This window comes from Camelus dromedarius, chromosome 19 (assembly GCF_036321535.1).
Source record: "Camelus dromedarius isolate mCamDro1 chromosome 19, mCamDro1.pat, whole genome shotgun sequence".
NCBI lineage: Eukaryota > Metazoa > Chordata > Mammalia > Artiodactyla > Camelidae > Camelus > Camelus dromedarius.
The window spans coordinates 31416781-31442224 of NC_087454.1; the positions used below are offsets into that span (position 1 = coordinate 31416781).

The window sequence follows — 25444 nt, forward strand, 5'->3', positions numbered from 1 at the left end:
AGTGAGCCCTTCAGGCCCAGGCAGATCTCACCTCCACTGTCAAACTGGTCACCCTGAGGTGGTTTTCCAGGGACAGGGACAAGACGTCGCTCAGAATGGATACCACAGAAGCCAGATTCCCAGCTGTGGTTGATGGACTTTGCTGAAGAACAATTGAAAGATTCTGCACCAAGGATGACATGGCTGCCTCGGTGGCGTTGCTGGCGATCACGCTGAAATTCTGGGAAGAGAAATGGTCAAGTTCTAGAAAAGAGTGAAATGCTTGTGCTCCATCAGACTTGAATCAGATTTCACGGCCACGTGTAACTAACACTTGTATGGTGCATTACAACATAGGATAATCGTTCAAGGATAATGACAATATAATGGCTGTCGTTCAGTACTTTCTATTTCCCAGGCACCGTGCTAAATGCCTCACTGGGATTCACTGATTTAGCCCTTACACCACCCTTTGAAGGAGGTACCATGGTTACTTTCACTTCATAATTAAGGAAACTGAAACTTGAAGCGATTCATTAAAAAGCATTTTCATGTAAATTATTATCCTAATTATGCAGAACCTGATGTTCAGGGAGATTCACTGACTTTCCAAATAGCACTCAGCTAGGAAGTGCAAAGGTAGAGTCTACTTGGCACTAAACCCTATGTTATACTCATTATTCTCTGCTGAGAAATCCTTACAGGACGGGGAGACGGAGGGCCATACGTGGAGGCCGGACCACACCCTCACGGGATTTGGAGTTTTCCTTCCTCTTGGAGGCTCCCAATACTTCCACTACTCTGCGCTAACTTGGAGGGCAGCCAGGAAGGAATATTCCCTTCATTCAAAACAAGTCAATCCAGGATCTCAGATCTTGCCTGTTTTCCTCCTTACTCTGTTCAGCTCACAGAGTCATTCTCTGCCTAGAGCACCCGAGCTCTGCCTGCCTTCACACCCTGGGGTGACCTAGTCCCAGCTCTGGTCCACGTCTAGAACTGAGGCAAAGAAGGCAAGAGCAAGGATAAAGCCCCAGAAACATCTGGTCCAGTTTCCTTCCCCAGTGTACAGATGAGAAAACTGAGGTCCACAAAGGGAGCAATGATCCTTCTGTCGTCCCTCTGGCGTTCTCTGCTTCAGCAGCAAGGTCTCTGGCTGGGACTGAAGTTCTGCTCACTCTGAAGATCTGCTTGCAGGACAGTGTCTGGGAACTGGTCTCGGAGCCCCTCCTTTCTCTGACCTGAGTTCTAATTCTCACCTTTTGCTTCCATCTTTCTATCTACCGTGTCTTAAGTTCCTGAACCTTCCTAAGAGAGCATAATGTGGAGGTCATAGCACTGAAGTGGAAATCAAGTGACCACGTTTCCAGTTCAACCCTATTGCTACCAGAGGGGACTGCTGGTCCTTTAGTCTTTTCTTTTCTGGTCTACAGAAGGAAGCTGGTTAAGTGAATGACCCTTGAGAGCCACCGAAGTTCCGTCGTTCTGTATGGTTCACCTCTGGCTTGCCCCTCCCTGCCCCGGTCTCTGACACCTGCACTAGATTTATTGCTGCTGACTCACACCTTCACCTGGATCTGTGATTCCCAGGCTCTCTGGACTTCTGGGGCTAGCTTGGTTGCCCTTCTACCATTTATGGTAGATTCTTCCACATGGATTCATGTCTCTGCCGCCTGCTCCCCCTGAAACCGTCCAATCTGACATGTTCTGACGTTCCCAGATGCCACCTAGACTCACTACTCATGCTCACTACTCCCTGGATTTCCCAGGGTCTGATGTCATCCTCAACTTCTGACCAATAAGACAAATTGATACATTTTACCCCCTCACCCAGCCATGCTCACTGGGAGACGCCCAGTGTGAAACTCAAAACCAGGGCAAGTCTGCAAGGTGGAAATGCTTTTTTTTTTTTTTTTTTTTTTTTTTTACCTTCTTCAGTTCTTCCAGCTCAGCGAGCACACACGTCTCCCTGAGGATGTGCCACCCAGAGGGCTGGCACCTGGCAGTGATGCTTCCAGTGTGGCCGCTGCTACAAGGAAGAGTATACTCATCATTCTCGGACCCAAATCCAAAGACAAGGCTGTTACACTGGACTGGAAAAGAGTGGAAACAAAGGGGGAAACGTCTCTGAATGCTTTGGCACTCTGTGTTAACGATGCAGCAGCGCTTTAGAAGTCATAATTTCAGAGGCAAAACCCAGCCAAAATTCAGGAGCAGGGGAGTAGGACCCTTTGAGGGTCAGCTTCTTCCCTAGAAGCATCTTTTCCTCCGTCCTGATGCTCTCCCCGCCCTGAGGGTGGCCCCCTCTCTCTGGGTGTCTGATCTGTGCCAACAATCTCACTTTTAATGGACTTTCAAATAGTAAGTATTCGGTGAAAATAAGTCAGGGGGCGACCACTCCCAGGAAATAACTTCCTGCTTTAAGGGGATGCCAGAAAACCAGAAAACCTTCAAGACACTGTGGGACAAGGCAGGCATGAGATGCTTAAAAGAGAGGCAGCTGTCATTTGGGGGTGACATGTCCTACTTTGTACCCCTTTGAAGGCTTCTCACATCAGGACAGCCCATTAGCTCCTCTTGCAGCTGGTCCTCAGTAAGATATTCCTGCCATGATTGGGACGGAAGGAGGAAGCCTTGAATGGAAGACCCACAGAGGCTATGACTTTTGTTTCTTTTCCCCACTGATGTGCCCTTTGGTGCCTAACACTTTGGACGCTTAGTAAATAGTTGTTGAGTAAATGCTGACAGTGGCACACATTTGGTAAGAGAGCTTTAGTATTGAATGTAAAAACTTTTTTAAAAAATCTGAAGAAAGGAAGTAGTGGGGGGGTGTCTATGTGCATCTGTGTGTGTTTGTGTGTCTGTGTGTTTGTTAAAGACCTGGAAAAACATGCATTTGCTCCTTGGTCCCTTGGGTTATGAGTTAGGCGTATGGTCAGCCCCAGGGCTCTTCCAGCATGCATACCAGGAAACGACTGCTGTATCATTTCCATCGCAGCCTGCAGTAAAGTCAGCCTGGCGCGACGTTCACATTAGGAGTTAGAGACCAGATCAGTGCTTAGTAAGGGTCTGAAGTAGCTGAACTTGAGCTTCATCATGGTGGGGGTGGGGTGGGAAAGCGCTGTTTGTTTCCACTAAAAGTCAGTCTTGGAACAGTTCTGTTTGGGGAGCATCTCCAAAACGCAGTCTCCTAATGGGTCTCCCCTAACCTACCTCCCTACGGAGAACGGGAATCCCAGGGTTACCTTTTCCGAACACTCTGAAAGAGTCGTCTTGCAGTGGAAACAGCTTGCGAAGACCCGCCTTAGCTTCCTCAGCCACCTGTTCAATGCCTGACAGCAGCTCGGAGGTGCTGCTGGAACCAACAACTTCATACCACACAGCGATGCTTCCATCTCTACAATGACGGGGAAAGAAAAATGAGATTCGTTCATTCAGTCACTGGGGGCTTACTCCGTGTGTGCCTGGCACTGGGTCCGCAGGAGCAGGTCAGACAGATTTGGTCTTTGGGTCTTCGCCTTCATGGAGCTTATGTGCTAGTGGAGAAGGCAATGCATGTGAGGGGAAAAAAAAAAACCCCACTAGATATAATTACAAATTTTGTTAAGTGTTATGAGAGGCAGGTTCAGTGACAAGAACCGCAAGGAGAGGTGAGGCCCACTTTAAATAGGACTGGTCAGGAAAGGCTTCTCTGTGCAGAAGGTCCCTGAAGCTGAGACCTGAAGGATGAGAAGAAACAGCCAGCGATGCAAAGAGCATCAAAATAGCACCGCCAGCACCTGAGAAGGGCCGGGGGCAAGAAAATGCCTGTGAGTCTGACAAATGTCAGACTAACGTGACTAAAACTCAATAAGCAAGAGCGAGATGGGTAGGAGATGATGTTCTAGCGGCACCCGGCAGCCAGAGCAACTGGGCCCTTTAGAGTTTGAATTTCAGTTTTTATTAAAAGGTTATATTCTTTATTTAAAAGTAGCGGTGGATTTCCAGTCAAGATGGCAGAGTGGTAGGACCATGAGCTGGCCTCCTCTCGTGACTACAATGAAACCACAACTGACTGCTTAACAACCATTGGAAAAAAAAAGCCTGGAACCTAGCAAAAAAGATCTTTTGCAAATGGAAACATAAAGAGGGAGCCACATGGGAAGGTAGGAGGGGCGTGCTCGCCATATAATCAGGCCCCATACCCCCAGGTGGGCGACCCACAAGCTGAAGAATAATTAAGCCACAGAGGTCCTCCCACAGGAGTGAGAGTTCTGAGCCCCACGTCAGGCTCCCCAGCCCTGGGTTCCAGCACTGGGAGGAGGAGGAGACCCCAGGATACCTGGTTTTGAAGGCCAGCGGGGCTTAACTCCAGGAACCCTACAGGATTGAGGGAAACAGAAAATTCACTCTCTTGGGAAGCATATACAGTGTCCTGTGCACTGGGTCCAAGGGCAGAAGTGGTGATTTCATTAGAACCTGGGTAAGACTGCTACTTCAAAGACCAGTTTTGCCCTGTTTTCTGTCAGGGTGACTGGGAAACAGTACCAGGCACCCTGCAGGACTGGTGCGCAATTCCAGGGGCTCCCTTCTAAGGCCATTGTGTTACTTACCGAAATTGAGTGACACGAACTGATTCAAACCCTTGGATTCCTTTGTATGCTTCTTTAAGCTTTACAAAGAGAGCAAAGGGCGATATGTTAATCTTTGTCCCCACACAGGAAAGCCATTTGAGGAAAAAAAAATGGACGCAGACAATAAATAAACTAACGGAAGCACTGAGCGAAGGAGACATGGCGGGAGGTAGCTGCCTGTTACAGAAATACAATTAAAATCAACATACACACACACGCATGTGCACGCATATGTAATTTATTTTTGAGGTTGCTTGTAAAAAATGTAGAACCAATTGCTTAGACTAGAGGATGAATGGGGTGCCAGATAATATAATAAATTCACCCCAAATCTATTTTTTCCTTCCCCCAAATAAGCCATTGATTTCAATAGGTACTTAAGCTGAATCTACCTGGGAAGCGTCTGTGTGTGTCTTCTGTTAGAACCACACCTGAACCATCATCCTAGGCAGAGGTACTTTTAGGTGACTTCATTACAAAGTCCAGAATTTCTCCTAGGAACTCATTTTAGCCTCTAACAAGAGGATTTTTGAAGAACAAATCTCAAATATTGACAATTGAGCTTAGATCATGAAAACTTTTTTTCTTAAGTCCTTAAAGTTGTATATATATATTTTTAAATATATTTTTATTGAAGTACAGTCAGTTTACAATGTTGTATCAATTTCTGGTGTACAGCACCAGTCCCATGGTAACATACATACATTCGTTCTCATGTTCTTCTTCATCATTGGTTACTACAAGATACTGAATACGGTTCCTTTCTTTTGACAAAGAACAGAAAAATAATCAAGAACATTACCCTAACAAAGGAGCCAAACTGAACACAAAAGAAATGGAAAGACATCAACGGCTTAATGCTACTTGAAAGAAAATGTTCAAAGTACATCACTTGTGGGCAGGGTGATTAACTGCTATGTAAGTAACTCGCTGAAAATGAGTCATTAAGAATATGTGTTAAATAACTATGTTGCAGTGGGAACTTATGTTTAGCCAATGAAATCTTATGTAATAGGTAGGAGGTGCTTACTTGAATTTCAATTCCAGTGGTATATTTGGAGTAAATAGCAGAAGATGAATTCAAAAGGTCTTTTGTAAATGTTTCATTAATTTTGAAAGTACCCCAAACCTCTATAGAAAACAAAAAGAAATTTACAAAATTATATAAAAATTACTCACTTGTTTATATTATAGCATAAAATTACAGAAGTCTAATTCGGGCCATCTCATTGATGGCAGTATTTCAATTTCTTTCGGTGAATGTTCACCTAAAGTAATATAGGAAGCATACATAAAACCAGAATTTTCCGTTGTGGATTTGGAACATAATGGGAATGGCTGGTAATCAAGACGACCTTTAAGTAGGTAAACGAGTAGCCACTCCCATGTGGTTATAAAAGGCAGTCACTTAGCAATGAAATATATCCCAGTTTAGGCATTGAGCTTAACATTGTCCCTATTAAAGGGTTTTTTTAAAATCATTTTTAAAACATCACGACTTACTAACTCCAACATACCCCTTGCTTACCCATTACAGGTGCTTTTCTGCTCTGGGACCAGCTGTTCCCCATCTTTGGATGGATGAATCCTGTGTAGCTTTCATTCAGAACCTCGTTAACTGAGCCTCCTTTCCAAGGCCTTCTCTGGGCCCCAGAGGCAAGAGTCCTTCCCACAGCTAAATCCCTACAGTACTTTATCCATACCTCCCTTTCAGCCTCTTTACCTACACATCTCTTTCTGAACACGTCGCATGTGTATATGTCCCCACTCTACTTTGGGAAGCCCCTTGTGAGTAAAATGCCTGTCTGTCCATCTCTGTATCCCCCAAAGATGGAGCAGACATGGATCACCTTTCAAAGGGTAGACTTTTGTCAAAACGCGTTGAAGAGATTACATTGTCTCCTTTCTTGTGTTAACAGCCTAGCCTCCCCTGGTAGCCTGTTAATTTATCCATAGCAAGAGAAACGCTTCATTGGGCCCTCCCAGAATTTGTCCCCGATCTGGGTATAAAGATGGTGCTTAATAATTACACGTTACCTTAATCTGAATTGCTGTGGTCCTGGTAAGAGGACCCAGGGAGACCCAGGAAAACTGGGCTATTTCAGATCCTTTCACAAACTTTGCTCAGCTCTACCAAAATCTGGAGCTGCAGGATAACTGAACCAGTCTTTGGGGAATATTTCTTAAAGTGCTTCCAGCCCTTGGAGTCCACGTCATTGGCTGACCTCATCACCCACCGAGTGTCAACCTAAGTCAACAGTAGCTCCCTCAACTTCAACCGATTTCCTAAGCTAGACTCTTCCACTTTAGTTTCGTTTTGGCAATTCATTCAGCATGTGTATTTGTTGGCAAGTTAGAGCATTTCTTTCAATATAATCACTGTGTAACCCTCTCTGCTTTCATGCCTCTAAACTTTTATTTTCTGGAAGTTGATGTCGGCCAAACAGGTGAAAAGAAGGTAGGAAGGAAAATGTTATTTACTCAAGCAATTCCCCTACTCGGAATTTCAGTGAATCCCCTTAAATCTCAAAAGAATCATAGAATTATAGAGGTGAGCTAGACGCTCCTCCAGGTTGAACTGACGCCCAGACACCAATGTGCATTTCTGAATTTTCTGCACTTACGAAGCTCTCATTGAGTCCAGCCAAGCCCAGCAGGGTATGTTGTCACTGCCCTTCAATCTCCCTGCAAACACTAGCTCTTCCCAGGAAGGCAAAGAGGAAACACTGGGGCAATGATGTAGAGGTCCCTCTCTGTCCCTTGCCCCAGCCCAGAGCTCCCTTCTTGGCATCCTCACACGCTTACTTGTTCTCTCACAGAAGTAGACACTCTGCGTGAGGTTGTGGACACGACAGTCGCAGCTCGGGAGCGCTCCAGCCATGTGAAGGTAGCATTTCTGGGGATCGAGGCACGAGGGAGGAAACCAGGAGTAGCCGTCTTCACAGGCACACCTCAGGGCCCTGTTCTGGTCACTACAGTCTGCAGAAGAACAGAGCTTGGTCTCACGGGGCCTGACGAATAAATGGACCACCGCTGAGTTCTCTCGGCTCTGACATAGAATTGGAACCAAAGGCTAGAAGTGTTTCCCACCAAGAGCTCGAAGGATGAAACCAAGATGGCAATGTTTAAGGTTAAGTGAATGCCCACACTCAAGAGATACTGAGGTTGGAACTGGAAATCTTATAAAAATCAAATGGCTGGGACTAGCATCCGGAAGTAGATATGGCTTGAATGGAGAGGGAAGCAGAAGAGGGTCTGTGAACCTGTGAGTTACTGGAAGGGTTAGAGGGGATATCTGTCCACTGTCTTATCGGAGGCTCCCATCCACCTGGCGTCACTCCCCTGTAGTCCCCGTCAGCAATACGGCAAAGACACAGGGAACTTTTTTGGAGAGTCATGGTGAAAAATTCCATCAGTCAGTCCTGTGGGCTTATCCCCTTCTATGTGACCTAAAACTCCCACTAAAAACCTTTCCTTTTTAATAGATTAAAAGCAAAAACAAAAACAAAAACAAAAAATGGGGCAAAGTCACCAGGCACTATTGTGAAATTATGCCGGGACAGTGTGCAGTAAATGGTTCTCAGGCTTCATCATGCATCAGCCTTTCCTGGTTGGGGTCGGGAGGGTCTCACCCCAAGGTTCATGGTTCAGTATGATTCTTTTATGTTTCCTGATGCTGCTGCAACTGCCAGACTGGGGACCACACTCTGAGAACTACTGCTTTAGACAGATCATTTAACGTCTCCTAACCCCACTGCTGTGGTCATTGGTGCTGTTGGCCAAATATTTCTTTTGAGCATTTATTCTTATAAGCCACTTGTGGGGCTGGTTGTTTCCGCAGCATAATCTAACCTCTCCCACCGCATACACCACCTTCCCCGTTTCCACTCCCGGTCACCGGGGACACTGACACGTGGTGGCCTTCACTCTGATGATCCTCATCGGCCCAGGTAACCATGGGAATGGAGGCCTCAAAGCCGTCAGAAATTTCTTCAGTTTTATTTTCTCCTCGGCATCTCGATAGGCCACCTGAAGCAGCAGCTCGTACTCCTGGACTGGGCCTGGAGAGAGAAAGACAGTCGGAGGCCTCCTGTCTCAAGCTCGGGGGCGGATATTGTAGAGGGAGTGACCTCGGAGCAGTCACCCGTCTCAGCCCGGGGTCACGGACGCTGCCCGGCATTCCCTTTGGCTCATCCAGACGTGGACTAACAGTGAGACCCCGGAGCAAAGCGCGCAGACGTCCAGCGGTGCCGGAGCTGGGTCTCCCTTACTTCTGCCAAGCCGGCTGCTCCACCCTCTGGGACCTACCCCAGCATCACCCTCCTGACTCTACACACTTCTCAGGTCGCATCCAGAGTCAAGTTTCAGGGGTCAAGACCGAAGGGAGACGAGGTGAGGAAGTCTCAGTCAGCCTTCCCTGCTCCTCCCCCAGCTCTGCTCCCCTGGATGGATCTCTGATACTGACCTCCCGGTTTCCTCTCTCCTCTCTGAAGAGCCCTTCCTTCTCCTGCATAAATATTCCATGAATTGGCTGAGTTTGTGTACGTATATGAAATGCAAAAAAGCAAAACCAGACCAAACCTGACTTGGGCCTCCCTGCGCCCTGTCTTCACCCTGAAGTTTCTGAGCAGCATCTTTTGTTTCCCTAAGGAGAGACCGCTAGGTGGCTTTGGCTGGGAGAGATGGCTCCTCTCCTGAATGCACTTGGGCACGCTCACAGGGAACTCAGTATGAACTTCCGTGGGGTTTCAAGATCCTCCAGCGGTCATCTGTGGACCCCAAGCTAAGAACGTGAAGGAGCTCAGAGAAAAAGAGGCAAAAAAGATTGACGCCCTTTTCTCCTGGGTCTCATTTCATTGCTGTGGGCAGTGACACCTCTCAGAGTCCCTCAGATTTCTCAGGACACAACTGTGCTTTCTGCAGGGACAGAGGAGACGAGGAGCATCTCTGACACTGTCCCGTGTCTTAGGGGTCCTGTGGGGCCAGGCAGAAGGGAGATTTACAGAGAAGGAAAATCAGCTGGATCAATCCCTAGGCTTCTCCGAAGGAAATCAAGGGACTGCAGTACATCCCAGGGCATTCACAGGAGACCCCGGCTCTCGGAGCTGCCACCAACACACACCTCGGAGCCTCAGCCCATCTCTTACCCCCCACCTCCCCATCTCCTCCAGGCCAGAATCTTTGTTCCAGGCCTTGGGAATCACCCCAAGTGGTGGGAGATGAGGGCATGTCCACTGCCACAGCCCAAGCAGATAAGAGGTGGGGGGTGGGGGAAAAGGTGACTCTGGTCACACGGTCAGGGGTTAATGACTCTGGTCTGGAGTCAGACTGACAGGGGCGTGAACACGCCTCCTGCCCCCAGCTCTGTTAATTTCACTGTCTGTAAAATAAAGATGACCATTATACCGAACCCAGAGAGGGTGTGTGTGAGGCTTTGATTGATTTAACACACTTAAAATAGTGCCAGGCACGCAGTGATGGCTCAATATATACGTGTACTTTTACCATGTCGTGGCCTTCCTAGTTGACATTTTGATGTCATGCTCCCAAAGAACTGTAGCCTTACCTCCCCACAGTAAATTCCATGGCCCCTCCGGCATATTGCTGGATGGTAGATTCACTGCCCTGTGAAAAGGCTTCTGTGGACTGACCCAGGAATCTTATAACCATCTGTGTGTATCATTGTTTCCATGAGGAAATACCTTCCATGCTTGAAACATCAGACCCACAAACTAAATTTCGGAACACAATTCTTTCCTAGTCTGAGGCCTGTGCTATTCATCACATTGTTGGGATCAAGATGAGGAAGGAAAGTAGGACTAAGGGGCGGCTGCTGGCCGGGCGTGGTGCAGGATACCAGGCCTTCAGTATATTGTTCAATCCTCAAAAGCATTCTCCCAGTAGGAACTGCGATGGTTATCATTTTGCATATCTGAGGTGTTTAGTAACGGGCTAACGACTACGCCACCTGTCAGAAGCACTCCTGGGGTTTGAACCCTGCTCTCCTGGTACTGGGGTTCACTGTGCCAGGCCCTCTAAAGTAATCTCACCTGGAGGGTTTTTCTTATTCACAGTGAGTTCTCCTTTTGTTCTGATGCCATCATCTCTCTGTTAAAAAATATATATATATAATTACAGTCAGGCTGTGTAATGTTGCATTTCATGAGGCCTTAATGAATTTCCCAGATAAACTGAAATCATGGATCTAAACTCCAAGCCAGGGATGGTGGAGACAGGACTGTGAGGGGAGAGAAAACATCACTGAGGCACCTTTTGAGCACAAAGCTGTACGGGTAGGGGAAGTGAGGATCCCTGAGAAAGAACTTTCCAGGCAGTGGGAATAGCACATGCAAAGGCCCTGGGGTAAGAACATGCCTGGCAGGAGAAGGCAGAGCGAGGAGGCCAGAGTAGCTAAGTGGAGTAGGGGAAAGGCCGGAAGTGAGGTCAGAGAGTATCTCTGGGGATGCAGGTCATGTAGATCTTTCTGGGCAGTGGCAAGAGCTTCGTTTTCACCTGCGTGAGGTGGGAGCCCATGAGACAGTTCTGAGCAGAGGAAAGATGTGCTCCGCTCCACTTTTTAGAAGTCTCAGTCTTGCAGCCATATTGGGAGGAAGCACAGAAGCAAGGAGAGCATTTCAGGAGTTACTGAAATAACATAGGTGAGAGATGCTGAAGGTGTGGATCAGGATGGCAGCCATGGAGGTGATGACAAGTGTTTGGATTCTGGATATATTTTAAAGATACAGTCAGGGGGAAAAAAGACCCAATGGTTTAGATACGGATTATGAGAAGAGTCAAGCATGAAAATAAGTTTTTTGCCTAAGCAGCTGGAGAGACAGTGATACCACCTGCTGAGACAGGAAAGGAGGAGCAGTTTAGGTGAGAAAAAAAAATTAAGAGATTCACTTTGGACATATTAAGTTGAGGGGCCTATGGGCACCTGGCCAGAGACACCAAGTAGGCAGTGTGCATGTGAGTGTGGAGTTCGGGGCACAGGTCTGAGATGGAGTCGTCGGCATAGAGGGAACAATAAAACCGTGATCCCAGATGAAAGCATGAAGAAAGCGAGTATAAACAGGGAAGGGGCCAAGGATTGCTAACACTGATCTATGTGCTTTTTCTTCACCAAAGAAGGCATGGGCAGGCTGAGTTAGAAAAAATCTCCATGATGGCTTAGCCCAAGATCCTGGTTTTGCAGTTTGATCATTGAAGCTCCAAGAGACGAAATGACTTGTCCAAGGCCACACAGTTGGTAACGCTGAGACAAGAACCCAGGACTACTCTGAGTCCTGATTCCAAGTCTATTAAATCACATCACTTCAGCTGCTTAGGGAGTGATGGATGCTCAACCAGCCAGAAGGACAGAGGAGAGGAAAACGGGACATACGCCAACTCACCCCCAGGAAGCCGACCCGGCCCTCGGTGACCGTGAGGAAAGAGAAAAGCCAGAACGCCGGAACCCTCATCTTCCTGGTCTTGGTTGAGGTCCTGGATGGGACATGAACAGCTGGGTTCGCAGTCTGTGACCAGACGAGTGTGCACTGTGCAAGGCTGAGGCACAAAAACAAAGAATTCAAGCCAAAATTTAAAAATGCACAGAGGTCTAACTGGGCTCATCGGAAGCCCTGAGTGTTTGATGATTTTTCCACCGGAGACGCCATCACTTCCACTCCTGCTGCAGAAGTAGTGACTTTCTCACTTTACAAACTTACTAGGAAAATTTCTCCAGAGCTCTCTTCTAGGGGCTCAAACTTGACTCAACACAGACTACTTTAAAATCATGACTTGCTTAACTTTGCAACTGGGTGCATTTGACAGCCAGCCTTTTCTATTTCGCTGAGGTTTTCTTTTCATCTCAGTAAAGGCAAGCATTCAAATAACCAAGGACCCTGGAACCATTATTGTAAGGATAGAATCAGCATAAAAATCACAATGAACCAATCCAGCAAATGTCCTTCTTCAGAGCTGATGTAATAAGTGGCAAATTGTCCTCAAGTTCACAGTTAGCTCCGAATAATTTAGACAAAATTCAGCCCATAGTCATGATCGTAAAATTCCCTTCCCCTTCACAGCTCCAGAGGAAACGAAGGAAGGCTGTGATTCCCAAACTCAATAACCCACCATTAGAGCAAGTGGCCGAGGCCAGGAGCACAGAGCACAAGGTTGGTGCTCCACTCATCTTGCTTCCTGGGTGTGCTTTAAACTTCACACACACCCCGCCATCCCGACTGCTCGGCCCCACGCTCTGCACTGCGATCTACAGGAAAAGAGAAAAGGCACTAGAGACGGGTGGTGGCTCCCACAGACATGGCCTGCCTGGCAGCCAAGACTCTTTCTAGGGAAGCATGAAGGATAACCAGTGGGGCAAGTTCACATCTTGTACCCACCTCCTCCGGTCGGTTGTGGATGGTCCTCTCACGCTTCCACCTTCCTGCCCGCAAACCCCACCGCCCCTAACCGACCACTTTAACTTTCTCTGGGCAGCAGCCTGGCCTCCAGATCAGCTTCCCGATCCTGTTTCCCCAAACCTGGCTGCCCTGAGGTTTGTGCCCTCTAGCCTGGGCCTTCTGCTTTCCGAAAGGGCTGGATATTCATCTCCGGAGTGGTGTTTTTCAAATGTTTTTGACCCCGTAGAAAGAAACATATTTTATCACACGAGTATGTGTATATACACACACAGATACTGCATAAAACATGCATTGTGTATGTACACTCTCGAACATAATGAAAATTTTATATATACTTAAAATAACCGAATAGTTTTGTGAAACAAAACTTAATTCTTTCTCTTTGCTCTTGGATATTTTCTGTTTTCTTTTCTTTCTTTCTTTCTTTCTTTCTTTTTTTTTTTTTTTTTTTTGATAAATTGCCACGACCTGCCTAACTGATTTCCCAGGACCTTCCTGGACTGCGGCCACATCGCAGAGGGAGCCCGTGCTCCTTCTAGACCCTTCCCCACTTTCCTCCACTTCTGGGGACAGGGTTTAACGTGAATTCCCGGGTCCTGTGCGGGCCGTGTCCTTGCACTGCTGGCGCTCCCATAGGGCCGCCGTCCTGGCGCACGGGGACGTGCTCTCTCTCCTGTGCCAAGGCTGCTTCCAAACGGAGGGCCTGGCCCCCACGTGGCGCTTTCTCTCCGTTTCTCTTTCAGTCTCTCTCTCTGAAAAATCTCCTTCTCCCACAGGGCATCCAGGCGTGAGGCTGCAAACCCAACGCCAGAAGTCCTGGGGGACAGCTCTGCGTGTTGGGAGGAGACCCTCTCTCATCCTCTCGGCCTCTTTATTCTCCCTCCTTCCCACACTGGCGGGTGGGCTCTGGGCTGACTCCTTGGACTTGCTAGAAATGGTAAAACTGACACTTATGGTCAGGGTTTCAGACCAGGGATTCCCAGTCATCGGTCCACAGGCCAATCACGAGTAAGATGGACTGCAAGAAGGAGGACGGGCTCGGGAAGGAGAAGAGAAGACAGTGGGGAGCTCACGCGAAAATCCAGGTGCCCCCACCCCACTCTAAACCTACCTAATCTCAGGGCAGGCCCTGCCATGAGCATCATGAAAGCTTCCCACACGAGGCACTCCCCTGGACAGCTTTGACAGCTGTTATTCTACGGGAGAGGAAAAAAGAATTCTGATACTGTGATCTGAAGCCTCCTTTCAAGTGGACTTGGGACCAAAGCTCAAACCAAAATTTCTCCTTTTAGAGCTGAATCACTTTGCTGTACACCAGAAACTAACACATTGTAAATCAACTGTACTTCAATTTTTTTTTTTAAAAAAAGTGTTTTCTTCTTTACTTCCTCGGTGCACTCAGCTACCTCTGGGGTCGGGTTGGAAGACTGACTTTCAGATAAATAATAATGTTTTAGTGTAAGCACGTGCCACACGATATTTGGGACACTATTCGTTGTCCAGAATTACTGCTGTTTTTCGGAAATTCATATTTAACTGGGCAACCTGTATTTGACAGCTAGTCAAAGGCGGGAAAATGGTATCTCGAAGTGCAGGTTCTGTGGTTAGACTGCCCAGGCTTCGGATCTCAGATTTGACATTAATCATCTGGATGCCCTTTGACATTTTCTTAGGCTCTCTATGCCTCAGTCTACTCATCTATAAGATGGGGAAAGCAGTATCTAATTCAGAGATTCTTCAGAGCATTTAATGAGTAGTTACATATGGAGAACTCAGAACATCGCCTGGCAGGTGGCAAGCCTCAATTATCAATAGCTACTAATATTAGCATTTCAACCTCACCACCAGTCTTTATAGTTACTTGTTGGATTGGGTCAGAATTTGACTTCGATTCTCAGTCAAGTTAACTTATCAAGTGCTCCTGGGTTGATGGCCAACACTGCATAAGTGGAGGGGTCCCAGCTTCGAGGTGGTAAAGATATATTTTTACGGTAACTGGTTATCAGACTCAAAGGAGGGTTTCAGCATGAGGATGCCAAGAAATACTCTGTGTGTGTGTGTGTGTTGGGGGATGTAATCTTAAATCCTACTTAACTTCGCTTTTACTAGAGGCAAACTCCATGGTATTTTCAGCACTTCCCCTTCCAAGCTGGAAGGATTCTGATGATTAAAAAATTCTCAGAATCCATGTGTCCTTGTTACACACAGAGTCACTACTGTTGTCATCAGAGTAAGTGTTTATATCACATCTCACTCAGCGCAGCTAGGGACCAGCTATGTCTGACCTACAGTGGGTCGGCCCTGGCGTCTGTGGGAAGGCTTGGCTGTGCTGGGAACCCCCTTACTTCCTTGAATTCATTCAAGTGAATTCATTCCTGATAATCTCTGTCCTTCAGTCTTTGGAGAACAATCATTAGAATTTGCTATTACGCCTCTGGGGACGGCTGCCCATTGTCTCCCCAGTTCTCCAGTTATGTATTTATGGACTCCAAATATCATTTATTTATGTCAACAGCTGTCTCCTTATCAACAGTTGGAACTGCTCTCATCTACCTTTTCCAGTATTTTTAGCAACAATCTAATTTTAGGCAGAGCTGAACTCTTGGGCTGCTTTCCTGGCATCAGCATTTATGGGATTGTGTTTCTTCCTCTGTAAATAGAAGAATTCCCAGAAGAGTTGTCACCTTCCTCTGTCTTGGACTCACATGGGCACACATGCATCCCCCACACCCCCACACAGAAAAAGCAGATCTCCAGCTAGGATCTGGAAAAAAAAAATGACTCAGCTAGAACTGGTTAACAGGCAAAGGACCTGTAAAACCTTTGTTTTATGTTACCTCTTATTTTATATGTCTTTGGTCACATTTTCATTGGGATCTGCCTTTGTATAGGGATCTTTGGGCCACTGGCCTTTGAGGAGAGTTTCACTGTGTATGATATGGCAGAGAAGCAGATATGGCAGATATGGCAGAGAAGACAGGTGGAAAGACATGTAGGGACAGAAAAGATAACCAATTTCACATCTGGAAAAAATGTGTGGTGGTTTGGTGAATTTTACAAGCTAGACCAACTTCTTCTAGAAGAATTATAACTTAAAGTTACTTAAAATATCAGTGCATGTATATATAAATATGTGTCCACAATAAAATTTTTAACACACATTTTCTATTTTAGCATGTTTTTAGTATGTTAACATCGAATAAAAGTGGAAAAAGACCTAGATGAATTAGACCCTAACCTCAGTTTGGTCCCTTATCTGTTAGAATCTGTAAAAATTATAAAAAACCCAAAACTGTCTGGATTCAATTTCCTCTTGTATACAGTAGGCAATAAAATAAGGTGCACTCAGAGCCAGTGTCAGATTCAATCATTTCACACCCATTTCCCGGTTTCTAATTCATAGATTATTTATTTAATTGGTCTTTTCATCAGTGTCCGTCAGTCATCAAATCTGAGCCTGGAGAGATTACAGTCTTTACTGAACTCTGGTCTTGCTTTCTCCTTCCACTGGTTATTTCATTCTTAAGCATCTTCTGAGAGGGGCTGAGAACCCGCTAAGAGTTAAGTCCTCGGGTTGAGAGCAGTGGTATGACTTTTAAGAACTCTGGAGTTATAAGGCTGCAGGAGACAAAAGGAATTCCTTTGCTCCATCGTCCCTTCCCTGGGACAGTTTACCAATCCACCGAACTTCAGCTTGTCTGATCACTGTGCATCGAGAGCCTCCAGTTCCCAGGCACTGTGCCAGGCTCCGGCTGTTCACGACACGGGCGTGTTCACGCATCGTAGCTCCATCCACTCGGAGAAACTCCAAAAGCTGTGATCAGACCCAAAACACCTGCTGGGCTGCTGGGCTCTCTTTGTTCCTAGGTCCCTGTTTACACCCTCCGATGTTTCATTCAATGGATCTCCTGTCAGAGTACAGATTGTGATGCTACCTTTTCTTCTGATCCTTTTCCATCCCAAAATTGAGAGATATATTTTTTTACAAGTCCCTATGTCCTTTGCCACGAATTGGCATTTCTCCTGCTGCTGGTGCTGTCTGCCTAGCACAGCTGTCTGCCCCCTCCTCATAAGGATTCTGGTTTTTAAAATTAATTCATCTTTGCTTTGCATCTTAGAAGGGATACAGGATGATCTGTCATTCTTAGCTCATCACCCGGGACTTCTTTGGGTGTGGGTCTTCATTTCCCACAGACGAGTCCAGCTCAGTTCGTCTATCAAAAGCCTGCCTGTCAGACTCAAGGGTTGGCTCTGTTCCAACCCCCTATAACAGAAGATTTTCTTCTGTCACTCACGGTGCAGTAGAGCAGAAGTTACCACCAAGCCCCTAAAGGATGATTAATGGCACTCCAGAGAAAGTGCCAAGCTTTCTTCCAGCCAAGACTTCAGCTTAGCAGTGGGGACCCAGCCTTCCCGGAATCCCCAGGTCATTAGCTTCCATCTTCCCCACTCGACTGTGCTGACTTACAGTTGGTAAATCCCAGAGAATGTGAGCTTCCTCTGGGATTGCTTGCTTGAAAAGAGTACCTGAACAGCACTCAAGGGAGGGGGTACTTACATAAGAAGAAATAAGAATAGTTTTTTCTCATTTGGAGAATGCTTTCGTATATAGTGATTCAAGTATTTCAGCAATTAAGGGAATGATTTTGTTCTTCCACTTGTGTAAAATGAGAAGGGTAAACCTAAATTCCAGATTAAAAGAATTTATCAACTATTTCCTTAACTCTCTCTCCCCAAAGAGTCTAATATTTCTCTTGGACTCTGGGCCTGGCTTAGGCCATGATTTTAATAAAGTCATCATTGTTAACTTGATCGCCATCTGAGTTCTTGACAATTAAGGACTCTTTGTCCAGGAAAAAGAATATACAACGTGTCACCGGTGTCTAAGGAAAGTCAGCTATTTAGGGGTGAAAACGCAATCCATCAGGCCTCCTGGGACGAACCCACAGAACAAGGTCTGTGGGGTCTTCGCGTGAGAAAGGTCAGATGAAAGATGTTACAAACTTTTCTTGCGTCATCTATTTTTAAGTAAAACAAATGGCTTTCATTCAGTGCTCATACTGAGAAACCTTGATTGTTTCAAATCTACCAAAAAAAAAAAAAAAACCCAACCCACTCATTTTTTAAGCTTCCCTAAGCCTATTAATAGTATTTTCACTATAATTTCCTAGTAAGTAAAAGCAAGGTTTTCAATCATATTCCCCAGATGATTCTTTTGAGAAATAGAACCAGTTGCCTGGCATTCCACCCATTCTGCAAATATCATGCCAATCCATACTCAAAACCTTCCGGGCTTCAGACTATGTGCAGATGAGAAGCGAACACATTATCCCGGCAAATTAGCTGTCTAGCCTACTACAATCTGCCCCCAAATGTTCCTTCTTGTGCATCCTTAATTCTAGGTTATTGCGTTTTGAGTTTTGATAGATATGGCCAAACTGCCCTCCTAATTTGTATGCATTTACAGTCCCTGGTAAGGTGTAGAAATGCCATTTCATCACACTGTCCCCAACATCTTTTTAATGTTTGCCAAACTGATAGGCAAGTTTTTATCTAATTGGTTTAATTTTATACCTTTGATTATTAATATGATTAAGCATTTTTTAGATGTTTATTGGTCATATATATATATATATTTTCTGGCTTGACTAAGTCATTGTCCTAAGTCTATTGAAATATTCACCTTTTTCTTGAGAACTGCTCCGAGGAGCTCATCACATTGCATAGGTATCAGCTCTTTGTCACTCATGTTATAAACATTTGCTCATCATTTTATCTTTTCACTCTTTTAACTTTTTATGTTGTCCTGTTTGGCACAAGAGTTTAAGACATTCATGGAATCACATCTGTCAACCTTTTCCATTATGGATTTTAAATTTGGGGTCATGCTAAGAATTTTTTTTCTATAAAAAGATTGTAAAACTATCCTATATTTTCTTTTAACACTGCTTTAGGTGAGTTTGTTTGTTGTATACATTTAAATCTTCAATTCTTCTGGAGTTATTTTAGGTTTTGGTATAAAATAAGGGTTTACTTTCATTTTCTTCCAAATGAGTAACCTTTTATCCCAATTATGTTTCTTGACTAAACCATTCTTTCTCATAGACCACCTTAATGACTTCTTTATCAATTTTAAAGGTGCGTCTTGTCATATAATGAAATTCTACCCTAAATATTTTTTTAAATATTGCTGCTATCTGTGTCTTTTCTTTTGCTCGTTACTTGCTTAATTGGCATCTTGGTCAACAATGTAGAAGAGTATTACCTACCTAAGAAATATGTCATTAAGTGTCTTATTAGAAATAATTAGCCTACATATACATACGTATATGTATAACTGAATCGCTTTGCTGTACACCTGAAACGAACATTGTAAATCAACTATACTTTAATAAAAACAAAATTTTAGAAAAATTTGCCTGACTCTCTTAAGAGATGAAACATAGGGATGTCTTCCAGCAAAACTGGGTTAAAGTGCAAATACAAGTGTGAATGGTTTCCTGGAAAATATAAGCTGCTTAATACAGCGTCTCTTTACCCAAAACTTTGCAGGTGTGACCCTGTTCCACTGTGACAAGCTGTCCTAACACCACAAATTTATAGTAAATGCCTGCTTACCCCTAAATAATAAAGGAACTCATGATCAGATTTTTAAAAATTTTATCTTATGAGAAAGAGGCAAATGATAAGGAAATGATCTTCAAGACCTTATTTAAAGTCTTTACTTTAAAACACTTTCTTTCAGACAAAACAAAACAAAAACTAGAGTTTCCACAGTTTGTGGGAGTCTGGAGACTAAAAACTGACAATGGCACTGAGGACCCAGAGACACCGTGAGGACCAGGTAGCCATCTTCAACGGGATCGAACTATATTGTGCACATTTTAAGGCTGTTCACTCTTTGCATTTTATTTATTCAACTGACTGCGCGTGCGAAATTTACTCTAACTCTAGGCAATGCCAGGGCGCTTTCACACTTGTTCATTCTTACGGCTTTTCATTCTCAGCCTGCCAGAGCCCAGGTTTCCATCTGCCGTTGCACCAGAGCCCCTGTGAGATGGTCTGTGGGGGAGGAGTTGCGGCGGGAGGCCCTCCCGCCTGGCTTTGTGGACCCCGGTGGCGGTGGCGGAGCTCAGCAAGGCTCCAACCAGCTGTGCAGGGAGTGAGGATGGCGCTGGGGATCTCTTGCATCACCCCTCCAGGTGTCTACATTATTTTCACAGCCATGAGGACCATGTGCTCAGTCCAGAACTGTGGACACTTGACATCCCATGAGCGCTTCTCGGCTCCAACACCATCTGTGTGTTTGGGAGCGGGTTTCCCCTTCTCTATAGCTACGGGTATTCCCTGCCAAAGAACTTCAGAAAGAGAATGTGGCGGAAATATTCTGCACGTTGCAAAGGCATTTGTTTAGATTGGGTGGAATGTGGTTTCATAAGGTGTGGCCTTAAGGTAAACTGTGAATTCAGTGACATTGTCCTGGAGATGCCACCCCTCCACTTTCTGAGTCATGCACCTGAGGACCCACCGTGCCACTGTTCAGGCCCTTCCACACCCAGTACACTCTTGTTTCTTCCATTTTACACTTGTTCCCAGCCCAAGTGCTAAAAAATGTCACTGACACCTTCATTTGAATGATATGTTCATGTACTTTTCCTAGGAGGATATCTGTGTCCCTCTGATAGTGGAATGAATGACAGCAGAGGGCACACGGATGCCCAAGTAGGGTGCCCCCCAACCCTCAGCACAGCCAGAGATAAACCCTGTGATGGAAACCCTGTCCCTGCTTTTAAAAAAGATAAAGACATACACTGTCTTTTCAGAGAAGCAAGACATATGCACCCACGAGGCATGTCAGCAACAATTTACGTCAGCTAGTGGTTGTGCACGAAGTAGGCATGTTTGCAAGTCAAGCTTATAAGACTCAGCACACGTGTACTCCCATTTTAACGCTCCATGCTCCTTGCTACCATTTTCCAAATTAAGAAACCAGAATAAAAAAAAGCTAAGTAATTTTCTCAAGGTTATACCAGCTGTTAATACTTGAATCAAGTACTGTACGTGGCCATATAAGGTACGGTTTTAAATTGGGGTTATGGTTGAATAATTAGTAGTGGTTCTATATAGAAAAACAGAACATAACAAAAGGCTTGTGCTAATACTCTGATAAATTATAGAATGCAGTTTTATCTGTTTTTGTTACTTCTCTTCTGTCTGTCATCTCCAGACCACGCCTGTTATTTCCAGGTTTGGGTGAATGGATTTCTCCATGGCAATGTCAAAGCCGTCACCTCGCTGCACCTCTCCCACCCGGACCCTCTTTCCATCCCTCCTTCAGTCACTTCCCCCCGTTTAGTCTCTGGCCTGGGTGGATTACAAGGAATATCAGGTTTGCATAAATGGATTCTTGAAGAAAAAGAAGAAAAGAGAAAAGAAAAAATGACTAATTTTCAAGGCCCATCGGTCAGAAAATACAGTGCATTGCTTTATAGTTATTCGGGGGAGAGAGCAGAGGCAATGATTGGGAGGGTCAATTTTTGGATTTTTCAGAGTCTAGAGAAGGAATTAAATTGAGAAGTACTTCCGGAACATGAACGGATTAGGTCAAAGCTTAAATCAATTCATCCTAAAGTGAAAATAAACTTGATGTGCTCCAGCGTATTTTTATTTCAAGAGATGGCTAGGGCTAACATATGTGTGGGAGCCATGAGACTGGTATTTTTAGTCCCAGTCACTCGACCTCCCAGGCCCACCCCAAGAAGAGGGGTATGGGGTTGTAACTGACAGAGAGAAAGGTATCCTTTGAGCCAAGTGTGAGAGTCAGCAAATCACCTCAATTTATATGGTTACCAAGACACTGAACTCTGTTGTATCTACTCATGCTTTTTCCACTCTCTGTTCCTTTAGTTAATCTTCTCCAGGAAATGGGTTACTGAAATCAGAGTTCTCCCCATGGGGAGGGGGAAGGAATCTCAGATTAACAAGTGGTAATGATGACAGCAAATCCAACCACAGCTTTGGGGCTCACCTGAGAGTCCTCTCTTCACATTGCAGCCCGGGGAGCCTTCCTCCGCTGTACTGCTGCTGCTTTGTTTGGAAAGACAATTGGAATATCTGAGCCACCGCCGGTCACTCGCTGGCAGGCGTACAGGGCCACTGCTTCACCAGCAACTCCTGCTGTGCGTTGCTGCCCTGTAGGCAGACAAGCCCAGAACACACCCCCTTCAAGAAGGAAGAAATACCTTTCTGTTGACTCTCCCTCCCACTTGGAGTCCCTATCAGGCCTGGTAAGAGGAAGGAGTTCAGAGCCTAAGACCTAAGGATTCGCCCAGCAGACAGAAATCACAGGAGGAAAAGGGAAGAAAAATGCTCCAGCAGAAGGCAGAGCACATCTGTCCTAGGTTTGTCTGTTACACGAGGCCACTCTGTCCAGCTTTCCCGTCCAGCCTCGGGACACCGGGGGTCACACCCCACAGAATGGAAGGAATGCAGCCCTTCATGCATTAATTTCACGTGGTGGGGGGGTCATTCCAGGGGGTGTGTGGGGAGTGGTGGATCCCATTTTTCCTTTTCCAACTTTCTCACTCAAGGCTGCAGAATCAACGTGCTAATCTCCCAAAGTCTTCTGACTTCTGGGTAGAATAGTACGGAATAGGGCTGGGGAGTCAAGAGAGAGCAAGGGTGTGCCTGCCCAGAGTGAATGTTTCCAGTGTATTCTTTGTCCTTAGAAACCCTAGGGCTAAACCTTATTAACTTCTTTCATTAAAGTCTCTTTCCTTTCTAAGGAGTCATCTGATTTGAAAAACAAACATTCCGCATTTACAAATGACTTCTGATGACTTATGCTTTAAGTCACTCCATCTTTTCCAAATGACTTGAGGTGGCTTTCAATACTAAATGCATAAAATAAAATTACATTAGAATAGACACAAAGAAACGTGAACTAGGGGGAGGGTATAAGTCAGTGATAGAGCACATGCTCAGCACGCACGAGGTCCTGGGTTCAATCCCCAGTACTTCCATTAAATAAAAAAAATTTTTTTTCAAAAGAAACATGAACTAAAACATTTCTATATAAACCACATGATAAAAAAGGGGAACTATCAAAGTAGAGAGTCAACTAAGAGGAGAATGTAAATAAAAACTGAGGTAGCTACTCAGTTTTGTAAATTTAAAACGTAATTCTGGGGACAGAGTTCCTATCAAAGAAAAGAGGAAGCTATTCAGGTATCTTGTTGTTGTTACTAGAAAAGACGGAGCACACATTTTCTCAGGAAGAAGAAAATGGTCTTTGGTGCACTAAATTCTAAGAGAAATCTGTATTTTTAGACTGAACAGTATTCCCAATAATGTTAGAGCCCATAATTTCACATCGAAGTCCTTTCATGCCAAGCAGTCCTGAACTCAACGTGACCCGCTTGTGTCCAACACCCGCTGGACCTCTTGGTCCACATTCCTAACCCGTCATGCCCAGGCCTGGACCTGGTCTAGTGGAAGAGATGTCAAGAGAACAAGGCCATCCTGACAACCCCCAACTGTTCAAGGGCATCAACCATTGCTCCAGTGACCCCCCCCCATCCCCCAGCCTGGGTGGGTTAGTGTCGATCTCATAGTTTAGTCAAGTTAATTCCATTCTCCTCGTGGGCCTTTTCTGAAGGGTTCTGCCTATTTTCAGAATCCACCAGTTGTTAGTGGAGATCAAGTTTCCATTCAAGACAAGGGTCCGGGACTTCTGAAAATATATACTCTGTCTCTGTTGACCCATTGTCTAAAGTCCTGGGATTAGATGCCGTCTTTTCAGTTCTAGGATGCTCTTCTCCTGCTGTCTGTATTAACAGGCAAGTGCTTATAGGCAGACGTCGGCCACCAACATCTCAGTGGGACTGTGTTTATACAATTTATTAATTACTTAGGAAGAGAGTAGCTATGGAATTGGGTGGGCAGTGAGGAGGAGGAGTAAGGAGGCAGTGGAAGGGAGGAAGAAATGGCCAGTCAGTGTGGAGCTCAACATGGTGAGGGCTTGCAACTGAAATGGAAACTCTTTATTCACCTCCAGCCAGATTGTGTCGTGAAACCCAGCAACTTCCAAGGGGCTGGTGTGTGGCCCACAGAACCAAAGCAATTCCTACAGTTTCTTACCAGACCAAGAACATTTAGCAGGTATTAGAAAATTAGGCAACCAGTAGACACCAGTGATTTCGTGAGTACATTGATTTTGGTGAAACTCTGAATCCAAAGAAATGAACGTGCTTTTTTTTTTTTTTCCCATGTTTAAAAATTGAAGTATAGTCCATTTACAATGTTGTGTAAATTTCTGGTGTACAGCATAATGTTTCATTCACACATATACACACATATATTCCTTTTCATAGTCTTTTACATTATAAGTTACTACAAGATAGTAAATATAGTTCCTTGTGCTAAACAGTATAAATGTATTGTTTATCTATTTTACACATAGTAGTTAATATCGGCAAATCTTGAACTCCAAATTTATCCCTTACCATCCCTTTCCCTCACTGTTAATATAAGTTTGTTTTCTATGTCTTTGAGTCTGTCTCTGTTTTGTAAATAAGTTCATTTATGTATTTCTTTTATTCCATATATAAGTGAAATCATATGGCATTTTTCTTTCCCTTTATGGCTTACTTCACTTAGAATGACCATCTCCAGGTCCATCCATGTTGCTGCAAATGGCATTCTTTTATTCTTTTTTATGGCTGAGTAATATTCCATTGAATATATACCATACATATGTGTGTATATATACCATACATATGTATATATATATACCATATATATGTGTGTGTGTGTGTGTGTGTATACCATACCTTCTTTATTCAGTCATCTGTCAGTGGACCCTTAGGTTGTTTCATGTCTTGGCTATTGTAAATAGTGCTGCTGTGAACATTGGGGTGCATGTATCCTTTCAAATTAGAGTTCCCTCCAGGTATATGCCCAGGAGTAGGATTGCTGGATCATATGGTAAGTCTATTTTTAATTTTTTGAGGAATAAAGAAATGAATGTGTTTAATGCTAATTCTGCATATGACAGAAGGAGATCATGGTATGCCCAATATTGAGGTTGTTTCATGAGGAGGGTGTGCTTCTAATTACCCATGACTCACCCATTAGCCATTTAATCATCTCTTCTAGCTTCCTCCTAATAATCTGTTAAAGCATGCAATGCTGAATTTTTCTATATTTCCTGGTTAGGTTATGGGGCTCCCCTGTCACTGCAGAGGACAGAAAGCAAGTGAAAGAAGCATGTTTGAGCATGGGAGTGGCGTTGTGACATGCCTTTGTTAAGACCTCCAGAAGAGCCACCTTCTGTGAAGGCAGAGCTGCTTCTCTGATGTGACTGCAACATTCCTTCTGCCACAAAATCTCACACAGTAACTATGAAGCAGGAACAAGGGGTCCACCTGAGGGTACGCAGGCAGCTGA

At 44.9% G+C, this 25444-nt stretch overlaps 1 protein-coding gene across 1 annotated transcript in view; it reads right to left on the reverse strand.

Moving 5' to 3' along the window:
- ADGRF1 (adhesion G protein-coupled receptor F1) overlaps positions 1–22384 on the reverse strand; it is a 34187-nt gene extending 11803 nt beyond the window's left edge. The window contains exons 1-10 of the mRNA XM_031434575.2: positions 22026–22384; positions 11987–12140; positions 10640–10697; positions 8501–8650; positions 7395–7568; positions 5620–5720; positions 4569–4627; positions 3222–3373; positions 1906–2069; positions 32–220 (exon numbers count right to left, since the gene is read on the reverse strand). Of these exons, the coding sequence (XP_031290435.2) occupies positions 32–220; positions 1906–2069; positions 3222–3373; positions 4569–4627; positions 5620–5720; positions 7395–7568; positions 8501–8650; positions 10640–10697; positions 11987–12055 (1116 nt within the window). The 5' untranslated portion in view covers positions 12056–12140; positions 22026–22384. The remainder of the gene's footprint in view (positions 1–31; positions 221–1905; positions 2070–3221; positions 3374–4568; positions 4628–5619; positions 5721–7394; positions 7569–8500; positions 8651–10639; positions 10698–11986; positions 12141–22025) is intronic.
- Between the last annotated feature and the right edge of the window lie 3060 nt (positions 22385–25444).